The 15,567-nt window shown below is 46.0% G+C and overlaps 1 protein-coding gene across 2 annotated transcripts in view; it reads left to right on the top strand.

Annotated features, from left to right (window-relative positions):
- Positions 1-15,567, top strand: part of fam222ba (family with sequence similarity 222 member Ba) — a 42,421-nt gene that overhangs the window by 14,382 nt on the left and 12,472 nt on the right. For both annotated transcript variants that reach the window (XM_036143398.1, XM_036143399.1), the window contains exon 2: positions 14,912-15,039. In XM_036143398.1, coding sequence (XP_035999291.1) covers positions 14,958-15,039 — 82 coding nt within the window. In that variant the 5' untranslated portion in view covers positions 14,912-14,957. The remainder of the gene's footprint in view (positions 1-14,911; positions 15,040-15,567) is intronic.

Raw genomic sequence — 15,567 nt, 5'->3', positions numbered from 1 at the left:
CGGCCTTTTGGAAATCAGAGTAAATGTAAGGGTCTGCATTGCCTTGGATGGTCTTCATCATTTGGTGGGGCCCGTTTTCAATGGGTCGCAAGCCTTTGTTTCTACATAAAATGCCATGAAAAATGATCTGCGGAGTCTCGTCCCTCCACCCTCTAGGTGGCGATAATGTCCTGCAATATGAGTTGACACCCATTGTTTCTGAACTCCAAAGAAGACATGTAAAGTCGTTTACAGCCTAAGAAACTGAGGGATGGTGACCCTTTTAAGAATCAACACTCAAATCATCACATTGCCAAAAAATACAAAGATTGTCAGCTCTTGGGACTGTCATGTGACCTCTTCACTGAAAATTGCACGTCTGGCGCTGCACTGTGATGAGCGAGGATCCTTCCCTCCATGCTTGTGCAGCAAAGATCCTTCTACCATGCAACACTACCTATCTCTGGTACTTCACAGCTCTGAAGACAAAGCACAGCAACAGACTGGACACTGAGCCTGACCTGTTTTTTCTATGGTAACTCCAGAAAGGAGGAATAAACATGCTCAGTTCTCCCATTAATTCCTGACGTCAGGTTTCTGACGTCAGTGTTGCACCTGAAGTTGCTTTGAATTCTGATTTAAGTGTTTTACAAAGCACAATATCAGGTCATAGACTTGCAGCATTCACTCCTCCTGGATAGGGGGGCATTTGCTTGTATAGTTTGCAGCAATCCCTCATACTGAGCATGCATGTCGCGACAGTGGAGTGAAAAACTCCCCATAAGCTACATCGCTTGGGTTTTTAAACATTAAACTTTTTTATATGAAAACTGCAACAGAGACCCCTAATTGGCTGTTACTGATTCCTCTGATTATGGCAGCCATATGATTTATGCTAGAATAAGTGACTTATTGAGAAAAATCTCTCTGCTTGAGCCGCAGTTTGACATAAACGCGGACCAGTTGAGAGAGGCGTTGCTCTAGGAGACAGCGGTTTCAGTGAATTTTGAGCCTAACTGCATGTTTTGTTCTCAGAAGACGGATTTTATTTCCTACATAGTCAGCTTCCTGATTAGACAACATTTTCCTTCCAGCCAGTACCTTGAAGTTTAATTTTCCAAATTGGGTTTTGAAGTGCAGTTGTTGTTTTTTCTTCTTCTTTTCTTTCTGTTTACCACTGATGATGAAAACCCAGTCTCTCTCTCTCTCTCTCTCTCTCTCTCTCGCTCTCTCTCTCTCTCTCTCTCTCCCGCCCTCTCTCCCTCTCTCTCTCTCTCTCTCTCTCTCTCTCTCTCTCTTCCCCCCCCCCTCCCAACAGTCCTTCAGTGCACTCAGAGTGAGGAGTGGATTGCTGCGCTCAGTTGAGACCCCAATTAGCAGGACTAGCAGGCTTGCTGAAGGTCACTCCCAGAGCTTTGGTGTTAGAAAAGAGGAGGGCTGGGCCGGTCAGGCGCGGTTCTTACAGTGAGGAGGCCGAGGCCCTCAGCTGGACCCTGGAGTTCTCACACAATACCCGCACTTTCTCAGCCTAAGCAGCTGCCCGCATAGTTGTAGGTTTATTATTTTTTTTTGTGCATTGCACAGCACTTGCAAAAAGTGGCTGAGGATTTTGTTAAAGGTCAAGTGTTCTCTGCAGACTGTCATAGTATACTGTGACCATATCTGCGGGATCCATTTATCATTAGCTCCAAAGTCCCCTACTTCATCAGCCCGTGTCTGGTGTCGGCTATCACAGCCTGATTGATGGCTCTGTCCTTATTGCAGGGAACTGGGGTCGATAGCAAAAATTTGCTGCTGGGTGCATTAATGCTGTGTTCAATGGCATAGACCTTTGAGCGAGCCTCATCAGTCTTGAATCATTGGACAGCCACCGGAGATCTGTATAAACAGCTATGAAGTAAGAACGAAACGGAGAGAAATCAAAGGGGGAAAAAAACAGTATTCATCAGCTGGGTTAACTCTATTATTTGTATGACCGTGTCTCAGTGGTGCAGGCCAGAGACTGATATTGACAGCTTAATGAGTTTAAAAATTCATCAGCGTCTGCACACTAGATAAATCATATTATGTCTGCTCATTGTAACCACCATTGCAGAAATCAAATACAACCTAATTGTGCTTGATCAATAGAGACATTCAGTAAAATACAGTTTCCAAAGATGGTTATAAATGTAGAAAAAAACTTTATCATAGACTGATATTTGAATCGTAAACAGTATATGTATTGTATATATGTACATATCAGCATACGAATAAACTAACTGGGGGTTTAATGTGTGTGTGTGTGTGTGTGTGTGTGTGTGTGTGTGTGTGTGTGTGTCTAGGGGTGGGGGTTGTATTCTATGGCAAAATAGACTAAATCTAGTCTTTTCATAAGTTTATTCACATCGTTCTTGACTGTCATAAAGATGTGTAACTCAAAAAACAAAAAATAGCAATTTAATATAAAAATAATGTAAACAAAATATAACACTTTAGAATGAACCCAGATACTTTATATTTTGTTCTTGACCTCATTTATGTGAACATATGCTTTCAGGTAATTCACAATTTTGTGTTTGGTACACCATTCTATATACTTTTGAGTCATAGTTTTGATGTTTTCACTGTCTCTGCAATGTAGTCACAAAAATAAGGAAAAGCTGTTGAATGAAAAAGGTATGTCCAAACTTTCGACTACCTGTCAAAAGTTCAGACTTTAAGCCTATATAAATGGCAAAGAGGAGGAAGGATGACACTCAGGAAGCAGATTTAATTAATTTTGGGTCCGTCATTCCTTTTTTAAATTCTTCATGAGCACCAAAAATTTCAAGCCGAAGGAGCATTACTGTTATTAAGGTAAAGCTTTTTCAGAACTTGATTTGGTAAGCAAATGAGCAGCAACGTCTGTTTAGTAGCTGACTGCGGACTCTACCGGGGCCGATAGCTCCACTAATTAACCAGCTTGTTGTACCTTTTCTCTATAAAGAGCAGGGAGACAAATGCTGCAATTTTCTTTAAAAAAGAGGTAAATAAAAGCTTTTCTATTTTTATGTAAGTCTGTATCAAAATAACAATAAATACTATGTTAGATAACATAGCTTTGGCCATTATTTAAGTAATTATTCTTTTTTACCAGACATTTTTTGTGTGAGTGTGTATAAATGCCATATGTATGATGGCATTTTTACCCAGGGTTATCATGCATGGAGAATCTCATTGTAGGCCAGGCTTAAAATGCATCCATGAAAGCTCGACCTCAGTGTTTCCTTTTCTTGCACATCTGTTGGAACAAGCTTAAAATGATCTGGCAATCTGTTCTCCTCCGAGATTCAAGACTTTCATATTACAGCGTTTGGTCCATGTTGGGAATGAACTACATCATTAAAATGTTTCCTTTTTTTTACCCATTTGTTTTGGCCCCTTTGCCACAGATTTTTCTAATGTGTTGCAGTAATGGAAATTTGTCAGTGATTTCCCTCTCGTTTGGTTGGTAAAGCTGGTAAATTGCTACTAAATGAAAAGAGGAGAAGTCCTCCTTGTTTTTTTTTAGCAGCTTTTGACTTACTTGCTTGTTTTCGACATTGCAGAGACTGTTTTTTTGTGCACCAACCAGTACCTGTGTAGGAGTAAAAAAAATAAAAAATAAAAACTGTGGTGCCATGACAACACCAAGATACACCAACATTGTGTGTAGGCTCACTTTAGACAGACAGACGGGCGGCCCTTTGAGCCTGCGAGGGCCAGATGTTCCCATGCAGTCACAGAGGTGAGATGTTTGCCATGCCGTGCCTCGTGTTTGCCCGGTTCTCCAGAGTCACCGCCTGTGCTGTCCAGCTCCCCCCCCCCCCACACCTCCCCGGGGATCTCGTCTGCTGAGCAGAGAGCTGGGGGCGGAGAGGTGCTCACTCACAGCAGACCAAAGATCGACCGCAGATGTCTTGTGTGTTGCCAGGGGCAAGAGGAGCACATCTCTGCAGTGGAGAAGGATTCTTCTCTTCTCTTCTCTTCTCGTCTGGTCTGCGGATATAACGATGTTGGTTTGGTCACGTTGGAGGGCAAGCTGCTACGGCGGCAGCTGAGCTTACTACTACGTATGTGTGGACGGGGTTATATTTAGCTGCTTTATACTGAACATGTCAATCTAGCTGAGCATTCACCCATGCCTTGCAAAAAAAAATGATCTCGCCGCTTGAACTTTTCCACATTAAAGCCACAACCTTCTATGGGTTTTATGACGGACCCACACAAAGTGGTGTATAGTGGTAAAGTGATAGAGAAGAAGCTTCTGGGCCTTCAGGATGCTTCATTAAAAACAAGACGATGATGATGGACAACCCTGGGCGTCGTCTTCTCAACACAGACTCATCTACAGTGACTAAAGCAGCTTGGATAGTAAACATTACTGCAGCGATTAAATGGGTTTTCAACGTTTCACGACTGAAAAGCTAAAATGTAGGACGTGCTTTGGCCGTCGGACCCCCTGAGTCAGTGGTTTGTAGAAGAAGACGGTCGGCGTGCATCACTGGTAAAACGCCTTCCTCTCTGCTAAACGTGCTGGTGGCAGCCTTATAGAGATTGGTCTATCGGGCAGCGCCATATCTGGATCTCTGCAATCTTGCATTCAAGAAGGTCGGCCACTGGATTTGATTGAAGGAGGTTTTGTAAAGCATGCCAGACCTGAAGATTTTAGAGGTGCGTGTTCACGGATGAGACCGACCCGTCTAAACACCGAAATTCTTACTCCACTGATAATTTGTGGAGGGAATTGAAGGGGTTTCTTTTTCTGTGTTTGGCATTGACTTGGATAAAAAAAAAAAAAATAATTTCAAAGAAATATCTGATCATGAAGCTTTGACTCAGACAGGTCCCCCGGCTAAATGACACAGTAAATAAATCTCTCACAAAATGCCTATATAACTAGAGGGTTGTGTGTGTGTGTGTGTTAGTGTGTGTGTTAGTGTGTGTGTGTGGAGCCCTTTTAGGATGATTTGTGAGAGTCAGCGCCTGCACGGTTCTGCCTAGAAGAGCTGCTCTGCCCCCCCCCCCCCCCGCCAGCAACCTCCCAGCCTTAAATCAGCCCAGTGCTTGCAAACAGGCCAGGGCTGGTTAATGCTGGGTCAATAATATGGGCCTGAATGGGACAAACAAAGAGCCTCAACTTTTCCCCCCCTCTGCTAAACACAGCCTACATGTCAATAGGAATGCACTGGGAATACCAGAGGCGGTACTTTTATTTTTTCCCTGTTTACGTGAATTTGGGCTTGTATAGCTTCCTAAGTATGCGGGCGACTGAGGGGGTAGACTCAGACGAACAGCTGCATTGATTTGGATTTGTTTGCAGAGCACTCCGAGCAGAAACGTAAGCCGTGGGAACACCTGGAAAACGGGAGGGGAGGAGGCGCCATGGGCTCTGCTCCTGGCTCCGTACCAGGCACACATGCATGCACCAACGCACGTCTCGCATGTGTTAGGCCAGCCTGGGATACCAATCAGCAGCACTTAACAAAGCGTCCCTCTTTCTCCCTTTAATCGCAGGCTCAATTTGTCGCTGGGGTGTCGAGTTCCTGATAAGCGCTTTGACTGAGAGAGAGAGGCTAGATGGGTACAGGGAAGAACACAAAATGGATGCACCTGCTAACAAATGAAATCAAACCACTCCATCTTCATTTCCCCTTTTTTTTTTCCGCCAGCTGGAACAATACTACCTCCCTTTAGCTTGAAGCACATTGAGTTATTTCCCACTAAGCAGGGGGGGAAAAAAAGCACGCCTCACTTACAGGAAAGTAGTGAGATGGAGCTCAGACATCTGCTTTAAAACCTTTTTATAGTCGGCGTTGCTCAATTTCAGCTGGCAAAGAAACACAACATAAATTATTCAACGTCGTCCTCTACGAATTGCGACGTTCTTATTCTATTTCTCATCCGACTGTATTTATTTATTTTTTTCCCCCTCCACAATCATGTTCTGCTTTAATTTTGGTCTTAGACATAAAACCCCCCGTTAAAATCCGTTGAAATGTTTGGGGCGAAATGTGGAGCAAAGGTCAAAGGGGTGGGAATACTTTTGCGACGCGCCGCCGCGTATCTTTAAGAATGTAATCAGCAGGTCCAGCTTATCTGCTCGCTGAGCTTTCCTCATCCTGCTTAAGTCGTCGCCCTGCGGCTTGTTGCAGAGGAACCCCGGCAGTGCACGCAACCTGAAAAACCACCTGTCTGGGCTCGGGCGTCGGGCGATCTGCCGCGGCCTGCATGCGCGTACCTTCACCGCAGCGGGCGAGGCGAAAAAAAAATCCCAAGCCACGCAAAGTCGGCGGTATTACGTTATGCGTCTCAGCGTCACACGGCGAACACCCCGCATCAAAGCCGCCCGTCTGCCGTTTGACAGATCTTAATGTGGCCCGGCACACAGTTGTCTGGCGCGATGTGAGGATCTGTAAAGATAACACAGATGCCGTAGCACCGCTGAGGAGATGAAAGGAGCAGCGTCGCTCACATATGTATGAGAGCCTTGCCTCCGAGTGGATGATCGGCGGCCCAGATCACCATGAACGTCTTCGCAAACCGTCGTAATATCATCCGTTATCACTTTCGTTCTGCAGGTCAGGGTTTTTGATTCTTCAGATAGAAAACTAATAACGTTGCTCAGCATTGACTTCTCTCGTGCACCTCTGGGTTAACATTGCTTGCTTTGAGCTGTCATCGGCTCTAAATGAAGACTGACCCCGTATCTTAATCCCATCGCCGATGATAGTGGAACGGCTTCTTATTAATTTGACGGATTTTTATTAAATCAGAACTCTGTGAGCTGCGTGACGACAAAATCAAACCTAGTCCTCTGATTTGATTCAGCGTGTCTCTTTGTTTTTCTTTTTTTTCCCTTTTCCTTCCTCCTTAAAGTAGTTTAGGTCTGTCATGCCTCAGAGTAGGCTGGCTTTCGCCTCGCTAGACGTGCTCGGCTTCTGCCGGCTCTCCGTGGATTTGCAGCAGATAAATAAATAACTAAGCTGGCACCCCTTGCTTTGGATTGCCTCTGTTTTGGCAGCCGGTACACACGGCGTTTTCTATCAGGTGTAAACATGTCCGTCAAACGGCCCGGGCATGTTGCCGTCCGCGGCGCCTCGCTCGCGGCCCTGCCAGCTCTCTCTGTCCGTCTGCCTGACCTTGGCTTGCTCCGACGTGACTGAGCACTCTTAGCTTCACCCTCCACGTTTGTGGGGCTCCTCTGGAAGCCGAGCCGGGCCTTGGCTTGGGGGTCCTCGCAGCGGCGATGCGGTGGCCGGGTAATGACCGTGACATAGCCGCGGCGGAGCGAGCCAGCCCAGACCAGGAAACTCATCGCCTCATCTCTCTGTCATTCCTGTCATCCTTTCCACCGCGAGCGACCCTCGCTCATCACACACGAGGGTCTGAGCTACTGGTCCAAATAAAGCAGAGGAAGGATGAGGTCAGCCCGATAAGAAGAAGTCTCATACTTTCCACGGGCCGTCTCTCGGGATCACGTCTGTGTGCTTCGACTGTAAAGCCAACTTCCCTTTGTGTGTGACGCGTATCCTAAAGATGCTGCCGCCGCCTGCCGCTCCGGCGTTGGACCGCGCGGTATTCTGGGGGCACGCCGTCTCTTTCCGCTCCACATCCGCCGTCTCACCTCTGGGAACTGTCACTTTTTCATCAGTCAGTTACGAAGCGTTCGCACCGTCTCCCGGTTCTCTCACAAACTTCCCTCCCTCCACAGAGGAGCGGTTCCGTGTAGCTGTCTTCCTCTCTCCCACACTGCCGCGGCAGTTCCGCTGCTTGACAGGTTCATCCTTGAGACGTTATTTTACCGCCGCCCAATTAAGGCGCTACGGTGGCTTGCAGAAGTATTCATACCGCTTGAGCTTTTTTCACTTTCACAATACTTTGTAGAACTGCCAGAAGTGTTTGCTCAAGCTCGGTCAGATTGGATGGAGACTAGCTTCTGTAAAAAGCAACGCTCCTGCTTAGGTTGGCATAGACTGTCATGTTGGGTCTGGACTGACTAGGCCCTTCTAAACGATGAATATGCTTTGATCTAAACCACTCCCCTGTACCTCAGGTTGTGTGTTTGGGGCTGCTGTCCTGCTGGATGGTGAAACTCTGCCTCATTCTCCAGTCTTTAGTAATTGCTGGCAGGTTTTCCTGCAGCGTTGCACTGTAATTAGTTCTGTAATTAGCCTCATCCGTCTTCTGTGCTAAGGTATAACATCTCAATAGCACGATGTCGCCGGCATCACCACGTTTCACCGTGTGGATGGTGTGTATGGGGACTAGACTGTGAAGCCGGGGCTGGAGTCGCGTTTTGAGTCGTCACAGACCAGATTGAGACTTGTGACGTGACTGACACCCGTCATGTGGGACTTGACCGTCTTTCACGCATGTAATCTGGAGTGAAAGCGGACCACTGTGTGAGCTACAGCTAGATATCCAGATAAAAGCCCGCATTTGTCCGCATTTACTCTGTCAAAAAAAAGCTCTTCCTGTCATTTGTTTTATGTAGATGTGGAATAATATTGAATTTCACCTGTTATGTAAGGAAAAGGATTATTTGAAATAAAATAAAGCAACGTATAACAGTTTTTTTTTGGTCATAAGATAATGGGTAAATGTCCACGTAGGAAAATAGTAACGTGTGGTTAGTTTTCCACCACACGCAGCATTTTAATGGATGCAGGCCAAAAAGGTTCAGTTTTGGTCGGACCAGAGAACCTTTTTCCTGTTTACTGTGTCCTCTTTAAAAAATTGGGAAGAGTACAGCACAAGTGCAGACCTCCCAAGACAAAGGATGGACCAACCAGTGCTCCTTGACATGTTGGGATTTTGTTTTATGACTTAAACTGGCTTCAGAATGGAACGCCACTGCTTTCCTTGCCGGTCTGCTGTGTTTCTTCCTCTGCGTGATCCTTTTTTTTTGTTGGCTAATTCTCTCTGACAAACCTCCGAGGCCTTCACAGAACAGCTGGATCCAGACCTAACGTCACAAACACATTGGATTACTAATTAGCTAACTTGTGAGGGCAATTGATTTTATTCAGGACTGTCAGAGTAAGTGAGGCGGCTTGACAGAAATTGCACGGCACATGACGTGACGTGTTGTAACCCAACGCTGGAGCTGGGTCCGGCCTGGTTGCCTTGTTCTTTTTTTATTCTCTGCCGGCCAGTCTCACAGCTATCTCCACCTTTACCCTCTGCCTTGTGGTGCGAGATAACACCCTGGGGGGTGGGGGGGGGATCTCTGGGAGAAACCGGTTGTTGGCTTTTTTTTCAGGGAGCAAACGGGATGTGTCAGAGTCACCAACGTTCCCTGGGGGAAATGGTGAACCAGTGTAAGTAAGTCGTCCTCGTCAAGCAACAGAAATCATGTTCAGTCTCAGCTTGCACAGCCTAATAGCCTAATGAAGGCCATAACAAACTATTATTTTCTTTCCTAGAGCCCTGGCAACCCCTCCCTACCCCCCATTTCTTTTGACAAAATACTTTGGCTTGGTATTCCACCGTAAAAAGCTGTTCTCTTCTCTGTGTTCCTTTTTTCTTCTCTACCTCCTATTCAGAGTCGCGGCTCGCAAAGAAAAGTAATTTCACTCTATCTGTCCCTGAGAGAATCAACACGGTGAAGTTGCTCTGAATGTCGGCGGCAACATATTTTCTTCTTCTTTTTTTTTCTTGGCTCTATTTCAGACCCATAACCTGGGGGTAAACATGCAATTAAAATAACAGCAGCTTGCTTTCTCCTCCACTCTTCCACTCTCCTCTCCTTCAGCCATGAGCGCGAGTCATGCGCAGTGTGCTGACTGGCTTCTTCTAATTGCCTTTTCTAACAATTGATATGGAAAAAAAAACACAACATTCAAACAGCAGCCAAACATGTTCCCACCTAATTTGCCCTCCCTTCATTGTTTTTCCTCTGCTAATATTATTTGTCTCCCTCTAATGAGCTTATTTCTCTTTTGCAGTCCCCGTGCGTTACTGTTGGGGGAAACTTTAACAGATGATTTCCTGGACTGTTAGCCTCTTGCAATTCTTACATTACTTTTCCGTGAAGCTAAAATCTGATGGAGTAGACGGTATTGCCATTTTTGCCGATTTAAAAACAGAAATTACAGCAAAATGTATTTATTTTATTTGAGTTTTTTATATATCTGAATAGTGTGGCATATATTTGTGTTCAGACTCCCTCTAGCTCAATAGAATTAACTTTTTCTGCAAAATACACCTTTTGAGGTATCTCTCTTCCTGGCAAAATTGTAGAGCTCCACAATATGTCGGATTACAACAATCATTGGAATATCACCGTGTGCAACATTGCAACCACAAATCATTACTTGGCTGCTATATTACATTTTAAGCATGGTGCATGCACTCTGTCTGCTCCCCCCTTGTATATTTGGACTTCTGCTCGTACCTAAGATGGCTTACAGTGTCTGCGGTGCAAAGGCTTATGGGAAGTGGCATTAGAAGGAAGAGGATAGTGAGCAAAATGTGGGTTAATTGCAACTTGCAACAATACTGAATAAAAAGATGACAATTACAGATTTTCCTAATATTGTGCAGCCAAAACGGCTCATGCTCCCGTGAGATGGGGTGGAATGTTTTTAAATAAATAGCATTTTCAAGTGTTGCGATGGTTGGTTGAAGGCTAGCTTGGGGTTGTTCTCGTTGCTGAGATGTGAATCTTAGGATTTGCTGAATTGATGACAATTGCACCCACAGCACAACGCTGGACCACCCTGTTTCACTGTTGGGACTACTCTACAATTTATTTATGATTATCAGATTAAAAGGGGCATATCGTGCAAAATCCCCTTTTTTAGCCATTAAATAAATGTTGTGTACACTGCAAAAAGGGAACTAAAAGTGAGTGAAATGTTCTTGAAATTAGTGTATTTTTCTTTGATTTGAGCAGGTAAATAAGATTATCTGCCAATGAAATAAGATTTTTGCACTTAAAATAGGAACAATTAATCTCCATCTTATTTCTAGTGCAGGATATCTAATTATCTTATTTTAGGGGTAAAGATACTAATTCCATTGGCAAATAGTCTTATTTAGCTGCTCAAATCAAGGAAAAATATACTCATTTCAAGAAAATTTTACTTACTTTTAGTTCCCTTTTTGCAGTGTAAAATCTGAACATAGCCTGTCCAGGAGCTGCGCAGATATCTATTTATTCTTTTTCACTCGTGTTTTTCAAGCTGTTGAGTTTTCTCTGTTTTCTGTCACCGTTTGGTTTTTGAACAATTACGTCACGGCATTTGCAACTACAAACATGGCCGAACGGGTGGTGGAGTGGAACGCCCTGCGACCTGAGGTAAAGCTGCTCTCTGACTTACCTCAAAAAAGGGCTAGAAGAGGGGTTCCACTTTATATAGTCCACAACTGAATGATCGAGATGTGAAAACAAAGGTATCAAAAAACATTAAATGTCCCCTTTAAAGTGTCTTTTATACAAATGCAAGGCAGATTTTTCTTATAGTTTTTTTTTCATTATTTTCTTTCCACTTCACAGTTATGGGCAGCTTTTGTGTTGATACTGCACATAAATAATGCAGTAAGATCTACAGTAGTTTTGTGGTTGTAGCAGTTCCCAAAGTATTCACACCCATGAATACTTGGGGAAGCGCTGAATGGATCTGGCTGGTTTAATTTACCTAAAGCGCTCCATCCCTCCTGGTCTTCCTTCTGTTCTATTTTTTTCTCCTCTTCTTTCGGCTGGCTTTCTTGTTTCCCTTCCCCGCCGAGGAATGAGAAGAAAATATAGGTCAGCTTTTATGGGAGCAATTTGACACATGACACAAGCCATGCGCATCACTTGCTCAAGTCCTGCTTTGTCTGCTCGCTTTTATTTGCCTATAATGAAAGCGCCACAGTTATTCACACACTTTTATTACAGCTCTATAAGTAGCTGGCGGAGGCTTGCCGAGACACAGGGGGAACCCAGTAATATTTTCAGAGCCCCCTGGTGTCTGTCTGCACGGGGTTGATAGTATGAGACGTCTGGCTTAACTCCACAGGCCCGCCCAGCTGGCCCTGCTGGGTCTCCACAGACCCAGCTCCGTTTCTACTCATGCCAGGTGGGGCTTGACTCTCTATCACAAAGCTACCAGGCCGCCGGGTTGAATACCGGTTTGCCCTGGCCACGCTAAAACCCACCGGCTGCCGGTCAGGTGGCAATTAGCGCGCTGACAGCCGAGTCAGCTGATTACAACTTTGAACGTCGGGTCAAGTCGACCGGCTTCGCGGAGAAAGAGCTAAAAAGCCTCTGTGGGGGTTTGGGGGCCGGTGTTTGGTGGGTGCTGCTGCGGTCGACGTCACGGTGGCAGCGCTGCTCGTCGGTGGACGGCGGGCTCCTGTCTGTCGGGTTTCATCTCCCCCCGCTCGCTGCCGTAAGGCACAGAGTCAGCTGAGGCATTACCATAGGCTGACCTTTGCCGCTGCGCTCCCCACTGCACCGCTTTTTTTTCTGACATTCAGGGGTGCTGTGGGGGGAAGCAGGGGGGAGGGGGTGGCCTGCTGCACGTGTTTGGGTTTTCTTTTTAGCCTGTAGTTTGTTGGTGTGTGTTCCTCTAACAAAGGATCTGACCGTATATGTGGCTGTTTTGTATTCTGTCCTCACATTATTTTAGTTATGTGCCCTTTCTAAAAAAGTATATATTCTTTTTTTTTTTTTTTTGCCTCTGAAAGCTTTGGAAACTAAGACCCTGATCTGTTTGATATTTAGTTTTCCTCCCCCCCCCCCGAATCTGCCTGTTGTCAGAGAGATTGCTGTTATCTCTGTGCCAAATCTTGGCAACCTGATAAATGAGAGCTGGAAATCCTGCCTGCTGACATCAAGGCTCCACGCACCTAAAATCCTCCCAAGGCCAGAGGGAAAGGAATAGCATATCAGGCCAATTAAAGGTAATGCATTGTGACGAGCTGAATCGGGGGCAGGGATCGCCGCCATGTGGTCCGTCCAGGCTGGGAAGCAGGGGAAACGGTGGCGGATCAGGGGAGCGGGGAGGCCGGCTAACGGAGAAGGTGACGCAGCATCCAAAACTCCCAGCTCTGCCTCTAGACAGCCGCTCCACCACCCACTGCGAACCCACCCACCATTTTCACCCTTCCTCCCCTTTGCCACCGTGCCCCTGCAGACCCCCAAGGTGCAACGCCCTCAGGTATCTGTGTATTACTGGCAGCTTCATTAAGCCTTGTTTTTCTTCTCTCGCTGGGAGGATTTAAATGAGCTGTCATCCTGACCTTTTTGAGCTCCTGTTTCTTTTTTCTTTTTTTTCTTTTTTAGAGCAAGTTGAATCCCCCCCCCCCCACCCCTCCCTGCCACCCGTCTTTCAGTCTTACCACCTTTCTCCGGCTTTGTCACTCTTTCCTCCTCTTGTCTATTCTCCCTGCGGGTGGTAAGACACTTTTAAGCCATCACCCTGCGGCAGGCAGGCATGCCAAGGTTGTTTTGTTGGTAATTGCCTCTCTCATAGAAGCTTTTGTCTGTGCAAACTTGCTGCCCTCCCCTGTTGCCACACAGCTAATGGGGAGGGCACGGACTCTGTAGACTTAATTTGCTCCCTGACTGTTCTCCGGTGCTGATTAAGCAAGCATCTGTGGTGTTTAGAATACAGCAGCGAGACAAGTGGAGCACGGCTAACTATCCCCCTTTCCTTCTCACACTGAGTTATTGGACAAAGTGACTGACATTTGTAGGAGCTACAGCTGCCCTTATTAGTTTTCGCTCATCGCATCCTGAGTTGAATCCATTGGTTTAGATGTCTCTAAAACAAAGCTCTCTTTTTAAACCTGGAGACCCGCTCTCCACCTCCAACGCCCCACAAGGGTATTCCTTTTGGGCAAATCAAGTGCCTTTCAAAAGTATTCCTAACCTTAAGGAAAAGCGTTTAGATGCGTAATTATCAACGTTTTGCCAACCTATGAGAAGCATAGCTGACATCTGAGGGCTTGATAATCATGTCCTGTCCTAAAATGTTTTGCTCAACTTACGAAATGCATTATAACTTTAAAGGTAAATAACGAAACTGTGACACTGACTTAACGTTGCTGCTGAGTTTTAACCGAAGTAAATGTTCAAACCAGCGACTGTTTCTTCCCTGGTACACGATTAGTTCATGAGGATAAAGGGAAACGAGAGCGACAGCATAGAGCTGCCATGCATAGAATCTGTCCTATAGAGGACCCCACTAGCTCCGTTTTGTCAGAGCGACACTTTATCCTCAATGGTATCAACTCTGAACAGCTTCCCTTTTGAACCAAAGTATCCCCACAGCATGATGCCAATCATATTGCCCAAAAACCTCCATCTTGGTTTGTATTATTTAATTAGGTGAGTCCTGAAGGAAACTGGTTGTACTGGAATTAATTTAGGGGTGGCCGAGTAGAGGAGGCCGAACACAAACGCATAAAATCTCAATAAAATACTTTATTTTTTTGTTGTTGTAACGAGACGAAACGTGGAAAGGTTCACACGGGTTGAATTTCTTTTGCATCTGATATACAAGCATGAATCATACCTGCTGCTGATGATGTGAGGAAGGCGGAGAGGTAAAGTGCAGGGAGCAGGGTCTGACGAGCTGACTTACATGCAGGGCGGGTTGGGTGGGGGGGGGGCTAGGTGGATTAAAACAGCTAGTCCCTCAGGCCCAGTTTGCCCGTTTCACTTCAGCTGTTTGATGTTTAATTGAAGTTGTTATTGGCTTCAAATGTCACCTTACCTGATGCTGCAGGTGTGAATCAGTTTCTAATTGAAAGCTAACTATGTCCTCCCCAGCCCCGTGCCTCTAGGGCGCAGCTCCAGACTTCTATTAGTCCAGACCCAGGCTCTGTATCGCCACGCACCATGTGCTGCCTCGCAGTTATGTCTGACCTCTCCCCTATCTCTCGCTCTCTCACTCTCTCTCTCTCTCTCTCTCTCTCTCTCTCTCTCTCTCTGCAGTGTGAGGAGAAGTGCAAGTCCCATGTTGCATTAGTGTCTGTGTGAAATGCTGGCCTGTCTGCCAGGGCCAGGTGACCTTCCCCTCCAGCTTCTCCCCCACACGCAGATGAACACTGGACTGCAGAAATGTAAGTACTGATCTCAGGACACACACACACACACACCCACACACACACACACACACACACACACTCCAAAATCCCACACAACAGTCCAAGCTGATAAAAAAAAAAAACCCTACATTAGATCCCACTGCCAAACCTGGCTCTGCTCTCTCTCTCTCTCTTCGCTCGCCCCGCATCAAACCCAGAAAACGAGGCATATTTTTGTCCTCCTGAAGCGCAAATCTGTCTTCAAGGGAAATTAGGATGAACTGCGCCATTAATTTGCTGATGAACTAGCTCCCCGCCCCTCTCCCTCATCCCCCGCGAAGACGTGTCTGTCACAACAGCGCGGGCCCTGCGTGCTTTACCAGAACAGCGCCATCGCCGCCGAGTGTTAAACACAGCCATCTCGCCTAATTTTCACCATCAGGAAGAGTCAGTTACTGTCAGACTCGCAGACAGATTGCGGCTGAGTGGTTTTGCCCCGCTGATCTTGTAATGCGAATGAATTTAAGATGCAATCTGCTGCCCTGGTTTAACAGCAGACTTGTC

The sequence above is a fragment of the Fundulus heteroclitus genome, chromosome 11 (assembly GCF_011125445.2).
Source record: "Fundulus heteroclitus isolate FHET01 chromosome 11, MU-UCD_Fhet_4.1, whole genome shotgun sequence".
In the NCBI taxonomy this organism is placed as follows: Eukaryota; Metazoa; Chordata; class Actinopteri; order Cyprinodontiformes; family Fundulidae; genus Fundulus; species Fundulus heteroclitus.
The sequence above is the reverse complement of the archived record's forward strand: the minus strand, read 5'-3'. Positions and strand labels throughout refer to the sequence as shown.